Source organism: Zootoca vivipara, chromosome 13 (assembly GCF_963506605.1).
Source record: "Zootoca vivipara chromosome 13, rZooViv1.1, whole genome shotgun sequence".
NCBI classification, from domain to species: Eukaryota; Metazoa; Chordata; class Lepidosauria; order Squamata; family Lacertidae; genus Zootoca; species Zootoca vivipara.
Window position 1 is genome coordinate 40,313,879 of NC_083288.1, and position 18,691 is coordinate 40,332,569.

At 48.3% G+C, this 18,691-nt stretch overlaps 1 protein-coding gene across 2 annotated transcripts; it reads left to right on the forward strand.

Annotated features, from left to right (window-relative positions):
- Positions 1 to 720: 720 nt before the first annotated feature.
- On the forward strand, positions 721 to 18,468 carry LOC118094141 (zinc finger protein 7-like). 2 transcript variants are annotated; one of them, XM_035134183.2, is made up of 5 exons: positions 721 to 940; positions 9,986 to 11,254; positions 12,183 to 12,309; positions 13,270 to 13,383; positions 14,592 to 18,468. In XM_035134183.2, exons 2-5 carry the CDS (start codon positions 10,097 to 10,099, stop codon positions 16,088 to 16,090), a joined length of 2,898 nt encoding a protein of 965 aa, XP_034990074.1. In that variant the 5' UTR covers positions 721 to 940; positions 9,986 to 10,096; the 3' UTR covers positions 16,091 to 18,468. The 2 variants fall into 2 exon arrangements, with proteins under 2 accessions (XP_034990074.1, XP_034990072.1); XM_035134181.2 differs by having other exon boundaries at positions 722 to 940; positions 14,589 to 18,468.
- Positions 18,469 to 18,691: the final 223 nt, after the last annotated feature.

Consider the following 18,691-nt stretch of genomic DNA (forward strand, 5'->3'; position numbering starts at 1 on the left):
TTCTTTCTTTTTGTTACACAATATTAATTTTAAAAGAAGCTGTTCCAGTGAAATTGTGGGGCTTACTCCCCAGTAGATGTTAGGATTGCAGACTTTAATTCATTAAAACCGCATACATTGCCATACAAATAAATCCTTGTTCCAAAGAAAGAAAGAGCACACTTTGTTTTCATTTCTTTTGTTTCCCTGTGGCAGCAAAGCATCATCTTGGAAGAGGCCTTCCTTACTGAGAGAGGAGAGACTGTCTCTTGCAAGATGGCCTAAGCCACATTGTTTTGCAAGTCGCTTTCTTTCTCTTCCGAACCCCCCCCCCCCGCAATAAAATTGTTCCACTCCTGAAGATCAACTTTTTAACTGATTATTCTCTCTCTGTTCCATCGATTGTTGCAGCTGATCGTTGGCAAGTACAGTAATCTCTTTCTCTTTCTGGCTGCAAAGTGGTCCGCCCCCTTATCTTGGGAGAAAGCCCTCTCGAACGCAGTAGGCCCTTCTTCCGAGTAAACACCTCTGGCCTCAGGTCCCCAGTGGCACCCTCTGCAGCGCTCAGGGTTGCAACGCATGCCATGCAATGCAATGCAGTGGGGGTGGGTGGAGGGGTGGATCTTTGCAGGCAAACCAGCCCCCTTATCAGATCAGGCCGGGCAAGGAATAGTTAATTCTACTCACTCTCTTCCCAGTGACCCCTCCCCAACACATCGCGCCCGTCTCCATGTGCAGAGAGACGGAAGGGGAGGGCAGGCAGCGCCTCGTCGGGAGGGGCTCGCGGCAGCGCGGGCTGTTCGCTCATTTCCTGAGGGGCGGGGGTCCGATCGGTGCTCGGAGGGGGAGAGAGAAGGGTGGGCTTGCTTTTGCCGGCGAGAGGACCCCCCCCCATCCTCCCCACGGAAGAGTCTCGAGCTCTCAGCGGCGGAGGAGGCGCCGTGATCATCATTTGGCACAGGTAAAAAAAAGAAGACTGGGGAAACGCGCAGCAGCAGGAGTGAATGGGGGGCGGGGGGCTGCCTTGCTGGGTAGGTGGCGGTGGGGACACTAGGGCTCTGCTCACCCTCTCCATGCATAGGGATTTCCGACTGGAGACGAAATGTGCGGGGGGGGGGCAGTTTGCTTTTTGTACATGCTTCCCCCACCCCGGGTACAGCGTGGGAGGAGAACCCAGGAGTCTGGATCCTCGCCTCCCTCTCTCCCGCCCGCCCTGCATCGCCCCCCTTGCCCCACTCCGGGTACAGCGTGGGAGGAGAACCCAGGAGTCTGGATCCTCGCCTCCCTCTCTCCCGCCCGCCCTGCATCGCCCCCCTTGCCCCACTCCGGGTACAGCGTGGGAGGAGAACCCAGGACTCTGGATCCTCGCCTCCCTCCCTGCAACGCCCCCCTTGCCCCACTCCGGGCACGGCGTGGGAGGAGAACCCAGGAGTCCGGATCCTCGCCCCCCTTGCCCCACTTCGGGCACAGTGTGGGAGGAGAACCCAGGAGTCCGGATCCTCGCCTCCCTCCCTGCAACGCCCCCCTCGCATGGAGCAAGTTCCCAGGCTCGTGGAGACGGAGGGGAGGCATAGGCGTCGCTGCCTTTTAACCCAAACAGCAACCCCGCCCCCTTGCTTCCCTCCCACAGCTGGGGTGGGCGGAGGGAACCCAGGCGTCCTGGCACCTCTTTCCCTCCTCGGCTTTAACCCATTCATCCCTCCTTCAAGAGAGAAAGCTCAGGAGTCCTGCTGAGACTCCTTCCTTCGACTGGGGTTGGGACGGGAGGCAATCCCGCGACCCTCCCCATTTTGGAACCCGGCTATTTCTGACTTCGGAGCCGCTGCAACAGCCTCCTAAGGAGACAAGATTCAGCCCGGCTCCTGAGTCCTGGCAGGCCAACGTTTTATTTACTTACCGGCTGCAATGACACTGGGAGATAATCCCGTCTGAAATTCTGGAGCTGCCAGTCAGTGTATACAATATTGATCTTGATGTGCCAATGTAGAGTAGAAGGCAGTTCCTTGTGTTCCTTGTGTGTGTGTGTGTGAATTTGTTTATTTGGTTTTCAGATCAAAGTTTTACAATCACATGTCCAATATACAACATAAAAACAAGATTCCCATGATCTCCTGGACTTCCCTCCTCCCCTTTGTGGGTCTTATTGTTAATCATTTCCTGCATCTTTTATGATAACCCAAATCTTTTACACCTCCATTGTGTCCAAAAATCACCACAAGTGTTATTCCAATCCTACTAATGGTTTTAACTGTTTACAATGGTTTTAAAGATAAATTATAAATTTCCCCTATTCCTTGTTAAAATTCTGGTCTTCCAGATTTCTGACTCTTCCAGTCATTTTAGCAGTTTTGGCATAATCCATCAACTTGATCTGCCATTCTTCTCTGGTAGGGACTTTATCTTCTTTCCATCTCTGGGCCCATAACACCCGCACATCTGTGGTTGCATGCATAAATAGTCTTTTCTGCTCCCTTGGGATTTCAGCATCTAAGATTCCTAAAAGAAAGGCTCCAGGTTTTTTAGAAAAAGTTATTTTAAACTTTTTTTTTCAACTCATTATTGTCAGGAGTATGGGCAGGAGTCAGGTTCTGGGGCCTGTGGTGCTTTGTAGGACTGGGGCCTGCCTCAGCTTGTGCTGGAGAGGCAAGGAGTAGTCTCTCAGGTGAGGCCACTTGTTATCTCACTGCACCTGGTGGCAGGGGCTGGGAGGGATAAAAGCTCAGCATTTCCCTTCAGCTCTTGGCCACAGCAATGCTTTCCCTGCCTGGTTGCATCTGGCTTCCTGTTCCGTGGACCCTTGCCTTGCCGACGTCTTGATCCTTGCTCCGTGGACCCTTGCCTTGCCGACGCCTTGATCCTTGCTCCGTGGACCCTTGCCTTGCCGACGTCTTGATCCTTGCTCCGTGGACCCTTGCCTTGCCGACGTCTTGATCCTCGCCCCTTGGACCCTTGCTTTGCCTTCGCCTTGCTCCTTGACCCTTGGACCTTCGCCTTGCTCCTTGACCCTTGGACCTTCGCCTTGCTCCTTGACCCTTGGACCTTCGCCTTGCTCCTTGACCCTTGGACCTTCGCCTTGCTCCTCGACCCTTGGACCTTCGCCTTGCTTCTTGTTCCTTGGACCTTTGCCTTGCTTCTTGTTCCTTGGACCTTCGCCTTGCTTCTTGTTCCTTGGACCTTCGCCTTGCTCCTTGCTCCTGGGACCCTTGCTTTGCCTTCGCCTTGCTCCTCGACCCGTGGACCTTCGCCTTGCTTCTTGTTCCTTGAGCCTTCGCCTTGCTTCTTGCTCCTTGGACCTTCGTCTCTGCCTTGCTCCTTGACCCTGCAACTGCCTGCTGCTGGACCCTCAGCCATGCACCTGTTCCTGCTTCTACACCACCATCTTGCCTCTGGTCCTGACACCCGCCGACTGGACCGTGACAATTATATATCATTTCCCAAAATTCTTTTACTACTTTGAATTTCCAACATATATGATAAAAGCTGCCTTCTTTTTCCTTACAGTTCCAACATACATTTGACCCTGTTTTATATATTTTTGCTAAAAATTTTTTTTTTTGCTAATTTACTGGGAGTTAAATACCAACAGTTTCCTGTGTTCCTTATCAGACGGTGAGCAGTAGCCCCTGCTCCTCTTTTAACAGCAAATAGAACTGGAGCTATTAGCAGGTCTCATAATACTTTTCTCACCCAAAGCAACTTACATGAAAAACAAATTAAGAACAATCTGAAGACCCAACTATACAGCAGAATTAACCAATCGCACGTCACTCAAAGAAGCTACAGTGCTTCTGGTGGACTTGGGGCTCTCAATTTTGAGCCGAAATTTGGCACCGCCTCTTGCTGTCCGTTCTAAGTCATTGTTGCAACACCCTTTCAGCTCTGTGCCCAGTGCGGGCGAACCGGTCATGGTTCCCCAAATCTGCCTCTGGCAAGGCCACCCTTCAATACCCAGGGGACTGAGAGAGGTCATTGCCTGGCACCCTAAGATAAAGAGGAGTAGTTTGGATTTGATATCCCGCTTTATCACTACCCGAAGGAGTCTCAAAGCGGCTAACAATCTCCTTTCCCTTCCTCCCCCACAACAAACACTCTGTTAGGTGAGTGGGGCTGAGAGACTTCAGAGAAGTGTGACTAGCCCAAGGTCACCCAGCAGCTGCATGTGGAGGAGCGGAGACGCGAACCCAGTCCCCCAGATTACGAGTCTACCGCTCTTAACCACTACACCACACTGGCTCAGAGGGCACCAGGCATACCTGTTGTCATGCTGCCATGCTCTGAATCTCCCATGGAGGGGGCACAGGCTGGTTCATGTGGGGGGGGGAGAGACTGTCCTTGAGGTATTGGGGTCCTGAGCTGTTTAAGGCTTTATGATACGAAACTACTGGTACCTTGATGTCATTATATGGATATATGGTGTAGCCTCCTGTGGAAGGAACACTGTCATCTCATCTGAAAAAGGATAGAAGTTCAGAAAAGGACAACCAAATCAAATCAGATGTTCAAATCAAATTTATTGCAGCTTTAAGCTCATAAAACAACAACAACATAAACATACGACAACATACAGACCATACAAAACGAGCAAGACGCTCGGGAATAGTTACAATTGGTAAAAAAGTCAAAACATAAGGGGACCCAGGTGGCGCTGTGGGTTAAACCACTGAGCCTAGGGCTTGCTGATCAGAAGGTCGGCGGTTCGAATCCCTGTGACGGGGTGAGCTCCCGTTGCTTGATCCCAGCTCCTGCCAACATAGCAGTTCGAAAGCACGTCAAAATGCAAGTAGATAAATAGGAACTGCTACAGCGGGAAGGTAAACGGCGTTTCCATGTGCTGCTCTGGTTTGCCAGAAGCGGCTTTGTCATGCTGGCCATATGACCTGGAAGCTGTACGCCGGCTCCCTTGGCCAATAATGCGAGATGAGTGCGCAACCCCAGAGTCGGTCACGACTGGACCTAATGGTCAGGGGTCCGTTTACCTTTACCTTTTTACAAAACATAAAGGGTATACAGGTTTAGCAATAAGGAGTTGGGAATAAAAATATAATGAATAAAAAGAGTTTCAAATTGTATACAACAATCCGTTACGTCTCTTATGAGACAAAACGGAGGTTAACTTTTTTGCCAATTGTAATGTTACACACGAATCTGAGTCTTGCAATAGGAAGGCAAGCTGCAACTGTTGGATACCCAGGCGATTTTTGGAGTAATGGACTCAATAGAGTTTTCTGAGCAGCACTATACTGTATAAGGGACATATGAACACTATGTGCTGAAGGACAACCAAAATTGTCAAGGGGATGGAGCGACTTCCCTGTGATGAAAAGTTTTGGCATTTGGGGCTTTTTAGTTTAGAGAAAACTAGACATCGTAGAGGTGTACTGTATGCAGTTATGCATACTGCAGAGTAAGAGGATAGAGAAAAGCTTCTTTTCTCTCACGAGACTAGAATTTTTTTTCATATAATTTTTTAAATTTTATAATAAAAAAAAGGAAGTACAGAAAAATAAACAATCATCATTTCACACCTTCTTCCATCCCCCCCCATGAGTCCCCTCCTGCCACAAGAAAGACCCATGCTGAGCAAATAGTCGAAGGTGGTTCATTTTAAGTGGCTGGGTTTCTCCCCTACCCCTCCTCCCCTCCCCAAGGCCCACCCCTGCCACCGGTGGGCCCCAGAGTAACAGGGGAAGACTGAGCAGGGGGTCCGCCCAACCAACATTCCCAACCCTAAATTGGAAAATAGAGTCCCTAGCCCCCCCCACCCCAAAACCCACAAAAAAAGAGAAGGGAAAAAAAGAGAACAAACCAAGAAAAACATGAAAAGAAAAGAAAAGAAAAGAAAAATACATAAAAATTCCCAACTCTTCACATTATCCTTGTGACTTCCTCAGATCTCTTCTTCCTGGTTTTCCTAATTTCTGTAATTTAATATGGCGAATTTTCTACTCCAATTTCAACTCTTATTCTTATAATATTGACTTATTCCTCCTCCTTCTTCATGCTGCCCCCCCACAAGTCCCCTCCTGCCACAAGAGGAACCTGCTGGATGCAGCACTTCAAAGGTTCCATTTTTGTGTCTGGGCTTCCCTCCCCCCCTCCTCCCCCCCCAGAGCACCTTCTGCCACCAGGTGTTTCTGGGCAGAGAAAGGAGGAAAGGCGGCCCTCCATCCAGACACTTATCTGAACACAAAAATACTAATACAAATCTAAAGATTGTTTCCCAAGCCATTCTTCTACCTCCCTCCAGAAAACTAAATTTTTATATCTACTAACTCTCCTTTCTCCTCCCGGTGTCCTTCCCCCCCCTTAGATCAGCAGTCCTTTAACAAGCCAAGATTTCAGAAACCGTTAATCAATCACCAAAATACTTTTTAACTAGAATTTTTCACCCAACTCCCATTCTTTCCCACTTCCCAATCCAGGCCTCTGTCTCCCCCCCCTTCTGCCTTTCCTTTCCCTCTGTTGCCCATGCCCAATTTTTAGTCCCTCCAAGAGTCTTCTTTTCTTGAGTCTTTAAATCATATTGTTGTTCTTGACAGCTGTCTTTTTCCTTTTCAAATCCTTGTTGTTCTTCCTCCAGATCACATTTTTTATATTCCATCTCAGTTTTTGCAAAATCCACTTCTTGTTCTTTAGTCTCAGGTAGACTTTCCACATTGTCCTCAAAGTCCTGATCTTGAACCAAAGTCTCTGCACATCTGGAGTATTGCAGTGTCCTGTGAATGTCCTTCAAAATCTCTAAATAGTTCAGAACAGTCTCTTGGAAGCTTGGAGAATACATTGTTTTCATTCCTTCTAACCACAAACAGGCAGGAGATTAGGAGGCAGAGCACACTGGAAATTTCCACTCACTCACAGTTTCCTCCATCTTGGCTATTCCTTCCATTGTCTTTGACTTTTCCACAAATAAATCCTCTCTTAAGTCCAAATGCTTCTCTTTTAATAAAATCTTACAGCCAATTAAACTCTCAACAAATTTTTTTAAAAAAATTCTTGTCTTTTAGCAGTTTTGACAGCTTTGACAGCTGTCAAAAAATTTTTTTCCCCTGATGCACTTGCTGTTCCTCAGGAGGTGCCGGCACCGGGATTTGTAAAGAGATACAAAGTCTTTGTTTCTTTCAGGTGCTAATAACAAAGTATTTTTTTTCGGCTTTGGAATGTTTAATGCGCCTCTTAATCAGCCATTAGGAAGAGATCGACTCCCGTTTTTAAATCTCTTCCGATTTTTCCAAATTGGTGCTTTTAAAGTCCAAAAAGTCCCAACGAAGATTTCACTTACTTTGAAGAGGTCTTTTTAAATTCTTGGGAGAATCTGCCGCTGCCCGGTAGAAGACTCGGGGCTTCGCTTCTCGGAGGAACCGATGTCGACCAAAATGGCTCCCGCGACTCCAACTCCGCTGGCTCTCGGAGACTCTACTGTGTCTCCGGGCAGCAGAGGAGTCGCCAAAAAAACGGAGCCTGCCGGTCTCTGAGCCTTCGGGACGCTCGACCCGAAGTTCTTGTGGGGAATCCGCGCGCCCCGCGGAATTCCCCCCCCTCCGCGATGCCAGGGACTGCGGAACTCGCAGTGCCTGTGTCTTCTTTGTCCGGCGCAGCAGACCGGAAGTCTCCACGACACTAGAATTTTGAGGTATCCAAGGAAGTATTGAATGTTGGAAGTACCTCGGTTTAAGTACACAATTGGTTCCGGAAGTCTGTACTTAACCTGAAGCGTACTTAACCTGAAGCGAACTTTCCCATTGAAAGTAATGGAAAGTGGATTAATCCGTTCCAGACGGGTCCGCGGAGTACTTAAACTGAAAATACTCAAACCGAGGCGTATTTAAACCGAGGTATGCCTGTATCGAGATACTTGTTCACACAGCACATAGTTAAAACTATGGAACTTGTTCTCATAAGAGGCAGTGTTGGCCCCCAACTTGGAAGGCTTTAAAAGAGGATTAGACAAATTCACAAGTCTATCAATGGCTACTAGCCACAATGGCTGTGTTCTGCCCCCATGGTCGGCAGCAGGAATGCCTCTGAATACAGTTGTACCTTGATTCTGGAATTTAATCCATTCCGGGAGTCCGTTCGACTCCCGAAATGGTTTGAAAACCAAGGCGCAGCTTCCGATTGACTGCAGGAGCTTCCCTGCAGCCAATCGTAGGCTGCGTTGGACATTTGGCTTCCCAAAAACATTCACAAACCAGAACTCTTACTTCCAGGTTTGCGACGTTCGGGAGCCGATTTGTTCAACAACTAAGGCATTTGACTACCAAGGTACCACTGTACCAGGAAACTGCAGGAGAAGGTTCAAGTGCTGCTTGTGGGCTTCCTCTGGGTATCTGCTTGGCCACTGTGAGGACAAGTTGCTCGACTAGATGGGCCTCTGGCCTGTTCCTGCAGGCTCTTACATTCTAAGTTAGAAAATGCTCTTCTTCCTTGAAGGGTTGTGGCTTAGTGGCAGAGCATCTTTGCATGCAGAAGGTCTTGGGTGCGATCCCCACCAATTCCAGGTAGGACTAGGAGGGAACCAACATGAAACCCTGGAGAGTCAACAGTGTAGACTTGACTGAGCTAAATGAACAAATCATCCGTATAAGGCAGTTTCCTATGTTCCTATGAGACGTTTTGCGGCTCCTACAGATCAGACTTTTGGGGAAAGGCTCGAGAGCTGCAGGCAGCCAAGAAGGCAAACCTTCTGTTATTCTGCAAACAGTTTCCTGACCTTTGTCAGTTGATGACATAGCCCAGGTTCCAGGTTCTTTGCTTCCGCAGACGGAGCAGGCTGCTCAGTGATACACATCTCCTCTTCCTAATCTGCCCCTTGTACTTGGTGTGTGCTTCTGTGCCTTCCCTGTTTCGTTTGGTTGGGCAAATGTTCTAGGACCCTCCAAGCTTAAGTCCCAAACTGGTTGCGTTGATGCTGGAACTAACCACGGGACAAGATTCCATGCCATATCAGTTGCCGCGTAAATAGTGCATCTGTGTAAATGCCTGTCATTTCCTGGCATTTTGGAGCTGGAGTGACCACGGAAAGCCCTTTACACATCACTATGAACTTGAAGCTTTTATTTTTACGCTGTGATTTCTACATTGCAGGGGGTTGGACTAGATGAGCCTTGGGATACCTTCCAACTATACGATTCCATGATTCTATGAATAAAAACTACATTCATACCGAGGGCCTTCTTGGTAGTGGTGCCCACCCTGTGGAATGCCCTCCCATCAGATGTCAAGGAAATAAACAACTATCTGACTTTTAGAAGACACCTGAAGGCAGCCTTATTTAGGGAGGTTTTTAATGTTTGATATTTTATTGCGCTTTTAATATTCTTTTGGGAGCCCCCCCAGAGTGGCTGGGGAATAAATAATAAATTACTGTATTTTTCTGTGTATAAAACGCCCCCATGTATAAGATGACCCCTATTTTTTGAACCCAAAATTAAGAAATAAATAATTGCAACATTCCGTGTATAAGACTATCCTCAATTTTAAACTTACAATATTTGGGGGGGGGGGAAATATAGTCTTATGCACAGGAAAATACATTATTATTATTATTATTATTATTATTTTGCAGTGGAAGTCAGACTGGAAAAGCAATTTAGTTTTCGACCAGAAGTGCTAATAAATGCAACAATATTGTGTGTTTCTAGGCGCTTTCTACAGTGGTTCCTCTACTTACGAATGTTTCTACTTATGAATGGAGCTCCGTCCGCCATCTTGGATGCGGCTTAGATAGGATTTTTTCTACTTACGAATTTTTAGATAGGGTTTTTTCTACTTACGAATTTTTTCTCCCAATGCATTCCTATGGGATTCGACTTACAAATTTTTTCTACTTACAAATGTGCGTTTGGAATGCATTAAATTCGTAAGTAGAGGTACCACTGTATTTCTGAAGTGGCAGGTGACATTTCTGTTTGAGTCCCCTTGTCTTCTGTTTAAGGGTGAAATGTTTAAGTCCCCCCCAATACCTATGTTTTTTAACCACATAACATTTACTTTTTCCACCTCTCAGCTGCCTGGCTTCAAACTTGCCACTGTCAGGAGATGGCAAACATAAATTGAGGCTCCGGAACGTAACGTGGGATAACCGCCACCACCCATCCTTCTGGAAGCTGGCTGAACTATGACCACCAAGGAAGGTCCATCATCTAATTGGGTTCTCCGCTTCCCTTCACCATTAGAACCAGGGGTCCAAATCAGTGTCGAAATGGAGGAGAGCTCGCCTCCCATTGGGACCATCAAGGAGATCCTCAAGCGCTCTCGCTCCCGCAAGGACCGGATGGATCTGCAGGAAGCTGTTGTGAAGCCTCAGTGCTGGGAAGTCCGGCAACAGGTGATTCTCCCCACTCCAGAAGATGAGGCATCTAAGGCTGATGCACCTGAGGGGATGCTGGAGGAGAAAATTGAGACGTGTGTGGTGTCTTTTGAAAACGCCGCTGACCCCAAAGAAGAGAGAGGGACCAAAACGGAAGTGATGGTTGGCCCAAATTGCGTGATTACTATAGAAGAAGAGGAGGTTGACCCTGAAAAGCAGGAGTCGCCAGAACCTGAGATTGTGTCAGATGACGACGACATTGAGGCCTGTGTGGTGTCATCTCAAGAAGGCTCTCGAGAGGAAGAGGAGACCCAGCCTAAGATCATAGATGGAGGGACCGTTGAGGACTTCGTTGAGTCTCTCAAACACACAGGTCTCCCTAGAGTAGAAAAGGCCACTCAGACCGAACCGAGACAGAGGGACAGTGCTGAGAGCTGTGAGGCCTCTATCCAGAAGGCAGCCAACTCCATAGAGGAAGAGTTAATGGAATCTGAGGTGGCATCTAAGGAGGGTGGCCAGGCCAGTTGGGCTTCTCCCGAGAAACCAGAGGACCCTAAAGGAGGAGGAGGAGGAGGAGGAGGAGGAGAAACACAAGAGGCTTGTAACAGCCCAGAAGCTAGTGAAAAAGGAGGCGGTGGGAAACACCAGGCGGACATCTTGGGGGAAGGTGGCATCGCCATGGAGACCGCCCGCCAGGGTTTCCGGTGGTTTCGCTACCAGGAAGCTGAGGACCCGCGGAAAGCTTACGGGCGGCTGAGGGAACTTTGCCGCCTTTGGCTGAAGCCGGAGAGCCGCAGCAAGGAGCAGATTCTGGAGCTGCTGGTCCTGGAGCAATTCCTGGCCATTTTGCCTCAGGAAATTCAGAGCTGGGTGTGGCAGCAGCACCCAGAGACATGTGTGCAGGCCGTGGACCTGGTGGAAAACTTCCTGACAGGCCTTTCTCTGCTTCAGAGACATGGGGAAAAGGTGAGATACCCCATATGGGGATGGCATAGGGGTTAGCCATGAGGTATGGGGTGGGGTTTTTTGGGTGGGGTACTTGAAATTGCAGTGTGGAGCATTGGGCTACCCAGGGTTCGAAGGCTCTTGTGAGGTTGAGATGGCAGAGTAATTTGATGTGGGTTGAAAAGTGGCATTGTGACAGAAATGCCAATTATAAACACAGGAAACATAGTTCCAGAGTTGGGAAGATGAGCCCCAAGGCTTTCCAGACTGAAACACCGAAGAAATGCAGGGGGTTATATGGGGAAAGGTGGGTGACTTCTTGGGTGTGCTGAGAACTGTTTTATTTTCACGCGCAGCACATTTCCTGTTTCTATCAATTGTGTGTAATTTTCTTTTTTAAAAAAAAGAGAAAGCATTAATTAGTGAAATAACAAATGGGTATGATACTGGTGAAACAGGCATTTTCAAAGCTGCGATCCACTTTTCATGCACGGCAAATATAAATGCCCAATAAAATGAATGTGTTATCTGTGTTTTCTTTACAACTTGCGGAGGGCAGCCTGCAGGGTTGTGTATTCAGATTCACCTCTGCTTCTCCCTTCACACGATATTAATCACGTCAGGAAAGGAATGCCTGGAAGAGGTCAGATCCCAAGTCATTTCAGGGGAGCCATGAGTACCAAAAACGGAAAAAAGTCAAGTGATTAAACTCACAAGTGATTAAACTCACAAATATATTTAGGGTTAGTGCAGGGGAGAAACAAAGTGATAATGCCTTTATTGAAAAAAGGAGTTCGTTTATTTCCTATTGGAATGCAGTTTCATAAATCGAATAATTTTGGGGAAAGTTTTCTTCATATTTATACTGTTTCTCTGGTAAAATGTATATATTTATAGTAGTATTTTTCCGTGCATATGCTTTAATTTTTTTTTTTTTGCATTGTTTCAGGCGCTGGTGACCTTTGAAGAGGTGGGTGTGTATTTTTTTGAGGAAGAGTGGAGATTCCTGGATGAAACTCAGAGGCAGATCTACCGAGAGGTCATGCTGGAGAATTATGAGAATGTCCGGTCGCTGGGTGAGAATTGGATGTCTTAGAGTCGTTGGCGAAGGATCTCTGAATCAGCTTGGCTGTGCCATTGTTTACATTCATGGTGGGGAGGTGTTGCCTAACCTTTTTCCTATCAAAAATGACAGGAGGTTGTAGCCTTTGGAGGGGCTGCTAGCTCGACTTGACTGCTAAATGTAGTGGTGTTCTCCTTTGAATTACAGTTGATTTATTAACTGCATTCTAAACCACCATCTCAGAGTGATTTGCAGATGGGTCATCTGTTGAGTAGAGACAGGGTGATAAACCTTTCATCCTTAGCTGCTCTCTGCATAGATTAACATACCATACATCATGGCTTCCTGCTCTGGAACACCTTTCAAACGTTCAGGATACAATCAAAAAGGAAAATGCAAATACAAAATTTTAACAACTTTAAATGATATTGGCTCAATTTGAAGGCCCCTGCAGTTACATTTAGGTAACACAAGTTAACGATTTTGCATTTCGTTCTCATGGACTGGAATATTTTGTTAATGAGTAAGGGTTTACAGACGTAGAGGGAAAAGGGCAAGGAAGGGTTAAGTTGCGTGTGTTTGTCCTGCACCAGCAACTCAGTGACGTGAGAGTGACTCAGCAAGCATGTGAGAGCGACTCAGCAGAATCTAAAGTGTAAATGCACTTGTGTTTGAAGCAAGTGGCCCCTGCCCTTGGCTCTGTGTTCGAATGCTGAAAGGAGGACTGTATATTACAACTGTATGGAACCTATCAGATGTGGAACTGCATTATACTGTCAGTAAAGGGACTGACCCTACCTAGAACTGCCTGGTGTTTTTCTATGCCACTGGCATGCCACTCAGCTGGCATGTCGAATGGGCACGCTGCACATGCCCCAACAGATTTGTTACTGTTTCTTGTTTTTTTATATTTTAAAAATATCTGTTCTTCTTTAAAATATTCTTTATTTTGTTTCTCTTCTCCACTTTGCAGGATTTCCAATTCGCAAACCAGATCTGATCTCCAAGATGGAGAATAGCAAGAACCCGGATCCATGTATCCAAGATCTCCAGGAGTCAAAAAAAGGAGTCCCACCAAGAGATACTGGTGAGCAAATGGCTGCCCTTGATGTTACTGCATCTGTTACTGCATTCAGATTTGAAAGCTTTCACTTCTGTTTATTTGGACACAGCTTATTGTGTTGTCCAAACTCAGTAAACCGTGGTTAATCTTAACCATGGTTTGTTAGAAACAAGCTAAGCTTAGGCCATGTGTTATAAATCTGGTTTCTTTCAACAAAATACAGTTGTATTCAGAAGGGGGTGGACTCTCCTTCATTAGAGGCTAGACTGGTTATCAGGGAGGTTGTAGCAGAGGCTGGATGGTCAACCGATCAGGGAGGTTGTAGAAGAGGCCGGATGGCCAATCGATCAGGGAGGTTGTAGCAGAGGCTGGATGGCCAACCTATGAGGGAGGTTGTAGCAGAGGCCGGATGGCCAACCTACCAGGGACCTTGTAGCAGAGGCTGGATGGCCAACCTATCAGGGACCTTGTAGCAGAGGCCGGATGGCCAACCTATCAGGGAGTTGTAGTGGTGGCTCTCCTGCATCAGCAGAAGGTTGGGCTAGATGACATTTGAGGCTCCTCTCAACTCTTAAGATTCTATGAAGCGGCTACTCTCAAGTCCTAAACATGGATTCTGAGAAAGATACAACTGCTTGAGAACCCGTTTGTCAGGAAGACCTACGACTTGCCTTCAAAATGGGTCCCATAAGGGGTGCATCCCCCTCTTCCCCCCCTTTTTTCCTATTTCTTCTTCTTCCTAATTGTTTGAATCAATTCATAAACCAAGAATTTAGGCATTCACCACTAATAATGAAACCTATGTTGTAGATATTTTCCCGCATTTATTATGCTATTTTTGTGATATACAAGTGACATGAGAAAACTTGGTATACTTATTTGTATAACATTATTCCTGCTTATAAAACCCAATAAAATTAAAAAATTAAAAAAATAAAGTCATGGGGGAAAGAAGGCACACTCTCTTTGAACTTAGCTTTGTACTTAGTTTTTCACACATGGCTCCTCCAATTTGGCTTTATTTTTGTTAAGTAAATCATGACACGGTGTCATATGTCTCGTGTTGTTGCTCACCTGAGGTTGTATTGATCTAATTTTAAGACCTGCTAAGGAACAGGTGATTGTTACAATGTCCTGATATGTAGAACCACAGAATTCAAGAGGGCATACTTCCCTTTTCCTATGACTGCATAATCCTTCCCCATCCTTCTCTTTCTTCCCTTTCCCAGAAGATGCTGAGCTTTCGAGCAAGTCTGACTGTGAGGAGCTGATGACCGGGAAGGAAGAGAAAGCGGTGGACAGCCCACTGGCTCTGCCGAGAACCAGAAGCGGTCTCAGAAGTGCGGACAGTGCTGTCAAAAGCAGACCTCCCAGCACGGACAGCAACAGGCCCCGCTGGCATCGGACGGAGCCACGGTTCACATGCCCTGACTGCGGCAAGATGTTCCCTTGGCAATCCGCCTTGGCTCGGCACCAGCTCTCGCACTCTCGGGACAAGCCGTACCGGTGCTTGAACTGCCCCAAGAGCTTCTCCCAGCGCTCGAAGCTGGCCCGGCACCGCTGCCTCCACACCAGGGACCCCTCCTGCGAGTGCCCCGAGTGCGGGAAGCGCTTCTGTGACCGCTACAAGCTGACCCGCCACCAGAAGACCCACTCGAGCAAGAGGCCATACCGCTGCGACGTGTGCGGGCGCAGTTTCTGCCTCAGTTCCAACCTGCGCCAGCACCGCTGCGTGCACACAGGCGAGCGCCCCCACAGCTGCCCCGAGTGCGGGAGGGGCTTCAGCCGGCGCTCCAACCTCATTCAGCACCTCCGGGTGCACTGGGTGCAGGGGCAGCAGCAAGGAGGGCCCAGCGGGGAACTCCACGCAGGAGACGCCGAGGTTGGACCAGGCGTGGAGGAATGGGAATATGAGTGGATTGCAGATGGGCTGGGTGGCGAGGAGGCAGGTGACGTGCTCTGTGCTGGAAATAGCGAGGGCGACCCACGCTTGCAGCTCCAGGAGGACAAGGAGACCCTAGAGCTCTGTGTTGGGGATTCTGAGCACGGGTGGGACGCGGAGCTCCACCGCGGCAAAATTATGGAGCTCCGGCCTGGGACCCCTGGGCACCAGCAGAGCTTGGAGCTGTGTGCTGGAAACCCCGAGAGCGAGGAAATAGTAGAGCTGTGCGTAGGGGATGCTGAGGAGCACAGATTGATTGAGGAGGAGGACGATGACGATTGTCTGCTTGTCAGCGATGGAGGGCCCCTCTGCTCCGACAGCCGGGAGAGTGACCCCTGCCTGGATCTGCAGCCCGCCAACCAAACCTCGCTGGAAGGGAGTGAGGTCCCCCAGTGCGCTGACTGCGGGCAGACGTTCACCCGGAGCTCCAGCCTTTCCCGCCACCAGCGGATCCATGCCACGGAACACCGCCACGCGTCCCAGGAGTGCTGCCTCTCCTCCCAGATGCCCAGGCTGCTGGCCCTGGACCAGCTCACGCACACCTCGGGGCTGCCCCACGCCTGCCCCGACTGCCCCAAAAGCTTCAGCTACCGATCCAAGCTGCTGCGCCACCAGCGCATACACACGGGTGAGCGCTCGTTCCAGTGCGACGATTGTGGGAAAAGCTACAGCGACCGTTCGGCGCTCCGTCGGCACCAGCGCTTCCACGGCAAGCCTGAGGCCTTGGGGCTGGCTCCCATGTGGGATGCCTCTCCTTACTCGCCTGGCCCCGTGGCGATGATTATATGAGCGAGAACACCACGCAAATCCCACTGTGGGAAGCGACCGCTTTCTGGTGGGACCCTGGGACCCTAGATTTTGATGAGCCGCATTTGCATTAGCTTGCTTAACAGTTTGTTCTGACCATGATCTTGAGAGCCGTGACTTCCAGGTGGAGAATTCCAGCTTGGAGTTTTTTGGAGAAAGGGTTGGGAAAAGAGGGGGTTCACACCGTTGCGGATGGGCGGCTGCGAGCCTGGAGATCCAAATAGCCCCCGCTTGCAAATATTCGGGGTTGTAGCTTACTCCTAAAGATACGTTCAAGCCTACATCCAAAAAGGGTACTTGGGATTTGGGGGGGGGGAGCCATATGGGGGGCAGTTCCAAAGCCCTTACAGTCTTTAGGTTTCTGCTCGGTGTAATAGGGCACCCCAAACAATGAGTATTATAAACAGATAAAAGCTTAGAACAACCCAAGAGACGAGCTAGCGCTTCCCACTTGCCGGAACAAAGCTACCTTCCTGGTGCCGGTCACTTTGGAACAGGTATTCAGGAGCTAGAGCAGGCATAGGCAAACTCTGCTCTCCAGATGTTTTGGGACTACAGCTCCCATCATTCCTGACCACTGGTCCTGTTAGCCAGGGATGATGGGAGTTGTAGTCTCAAAACCTCTGGGGGGCCGAGTTTGCCCATGCCTGAGCTTAGAGGGTTCATCTCCAGGGCCACAACAATGGTCCCCATCCTAAGGACCGATGACATGGAAAGCCTGTACCATATCGGCTTGCAGGATGCTTGTGTGTGTTTAAATCTTTCAGTAGTTGGTGGAGGCGAATCTCTTGCACACAGAGAAAACAAGCATCAGGGGGGGGAGCATTGTTTTAGAACCTTTCTCCCTAACATGCCAGGGAATTGTGTTATTTTTCTCCCTACAGGGAGCTGTGTAACCCTTCCAGCAGTCTGAAGTGGTACAGCCCAGAAACAGAACTCCCAAACTTAAAGAGTTCTAAGGGTTCAGGATCAAAGCAATGCCTCTTTATTGGAGGCTCAACCAGTCACTTCCTGGCTGTAATTTTTCACCCTCCAGCTTACCTCCAAGGCTCTCTCCTCAGTTCTCAAGCATGGTCCGTTGCAATGACTTGGTTGAGAGATGGCTAATGGCAGCTGTTTGTTTGTTTGGTCTCGTACATGTTAAGTTTTTTTAATCTGCTGTGAACTCTCTGCCATGGTTTTCCATTGGGCAGGGAAGGTGGCAATAACTACTGGGAGATTCAGCATCATGCGAAGAGTTGTGGGCTGCTTGATGTACATATGGAAAATAAAATATATTTTCCGTTTTTTGTTTTGTTTCCATAGCTTTCCTGGCTTAATCCATTGAACTATTTTTTTTTTGTCTGTAACACATACAACCTCCTTCCATCTGGTGCCCAAAGCGATGAAAGGGTTACTCTTCCATTTCTGGCAGCACAGAGTTCCAATCATAACCTTTAGGGCAATTGTCTGGCTTATGGGATTTGCTTTTTTTTCGAGTGGTCCTGTGTACCTCACTTTCTGGAGCCAGGTGTGAAACAGTGGCTCATTTGGGCAAATATCTGTGAAGAATTAAGGACCAGGGTGGCTCTGAGCATGCGCTGTAAGCCCAGGAATTGCTGAACCATTCGTGGAGCCAAGCACACAAGTTCGTTTCTGGTTTCCTCCAAAGTGTTCCTTTTTAACAACCCAGTTTGATGATGATAATAATAATAATAATAATAGAGGGAGGCTTTTTTGTTCTTGCTTTTAAAAATACAATTGGGAGGCAGAACCCCTTTGCCAATGTACTGCAAGTTTCCTAGAGCTGTATGAATGGTTGAGGGTCTATGTATTACCCACCTGCTCTTAGACCACGTATTGGCAATTATGTTTCTCGAAGGTTTATAGAAATCAATATTACTAGCAGTCGTAGGACCTGGAGGCTGATTTAGCAGAGATGGACTAGGGGCCTCTGCTCCTAACTCTGACAGGTAAACCTTTATAAACAGGTGAAGTAGACAAAACTTGAAAGTTTAAAAACATTTTAGTTCGTTAGAAGTTAAAAATCTCGAAAAGTTTTTAAAAAGCTAAAACCTTCCTTGGAAACATCCAAAATGTTTAAAAACATGGGTAAGCTTTAGAGTCCAACAGAACTCTTCTTCGTCAGGCTGGATCCTTGCTGCTGACTCAGGGTGCTAGCAAACGGAATAAGCAGGAAGGTGGGTCTGGGGTCTCTTCGGGAGCCTTTAAAGGGGAATGCATCCCAAATAAGGACGTACTCTGTGAGGACATGGCTGGTCTACTTTCTTCCCACCTCCTCCAGCTCCATATTTAAGGCATAGCTGTCAACTTACGCATTGGAAAATAAGGGACCAGCAGCCTCACCCAGCGGCGCGGCACCGAAAATCGGTTCTGCGCATGTCCAGACATGCACAGAAGCAACTTCTGCTGCGGGCTGCCTGTGTCCGCATGTCTGGGCACCGGAAATCGCTTCTGCGCATGTCTGGGCATGCACAGAAGCGATTTCCGGTGCCCAGACATGGGCAGAGCGGCACCAGAAATCGGTTCTGCGCATGCCTGGGCATGCACAGAGGCGATTTCTGGCAGCACTCGGCAAGTGAG

Coding starts and splice junctions, on each gene's coding strand:
- LOC118094141 (XM_035134181.2), top strand. CDS start 10,097: ATGACCACCAAGGAAGGTCCATCATCTAATTGGGTTCTCCGCTTCCCT. Junction 12,310..13,269: donor TGAGAATGTCCGGTCGCTGG/GTGAGAATTGGA, acceptor TCCACTTTGCAG/GATTTCCAATTCGCAAACCA. Junction 13,384..14,588: donor AGTCCCACCAAGAGATACTG/GTGAGCAAATGG, acceptor TCCCTTTCCCAG/AAGATGCTGAGCTTTCGAGC.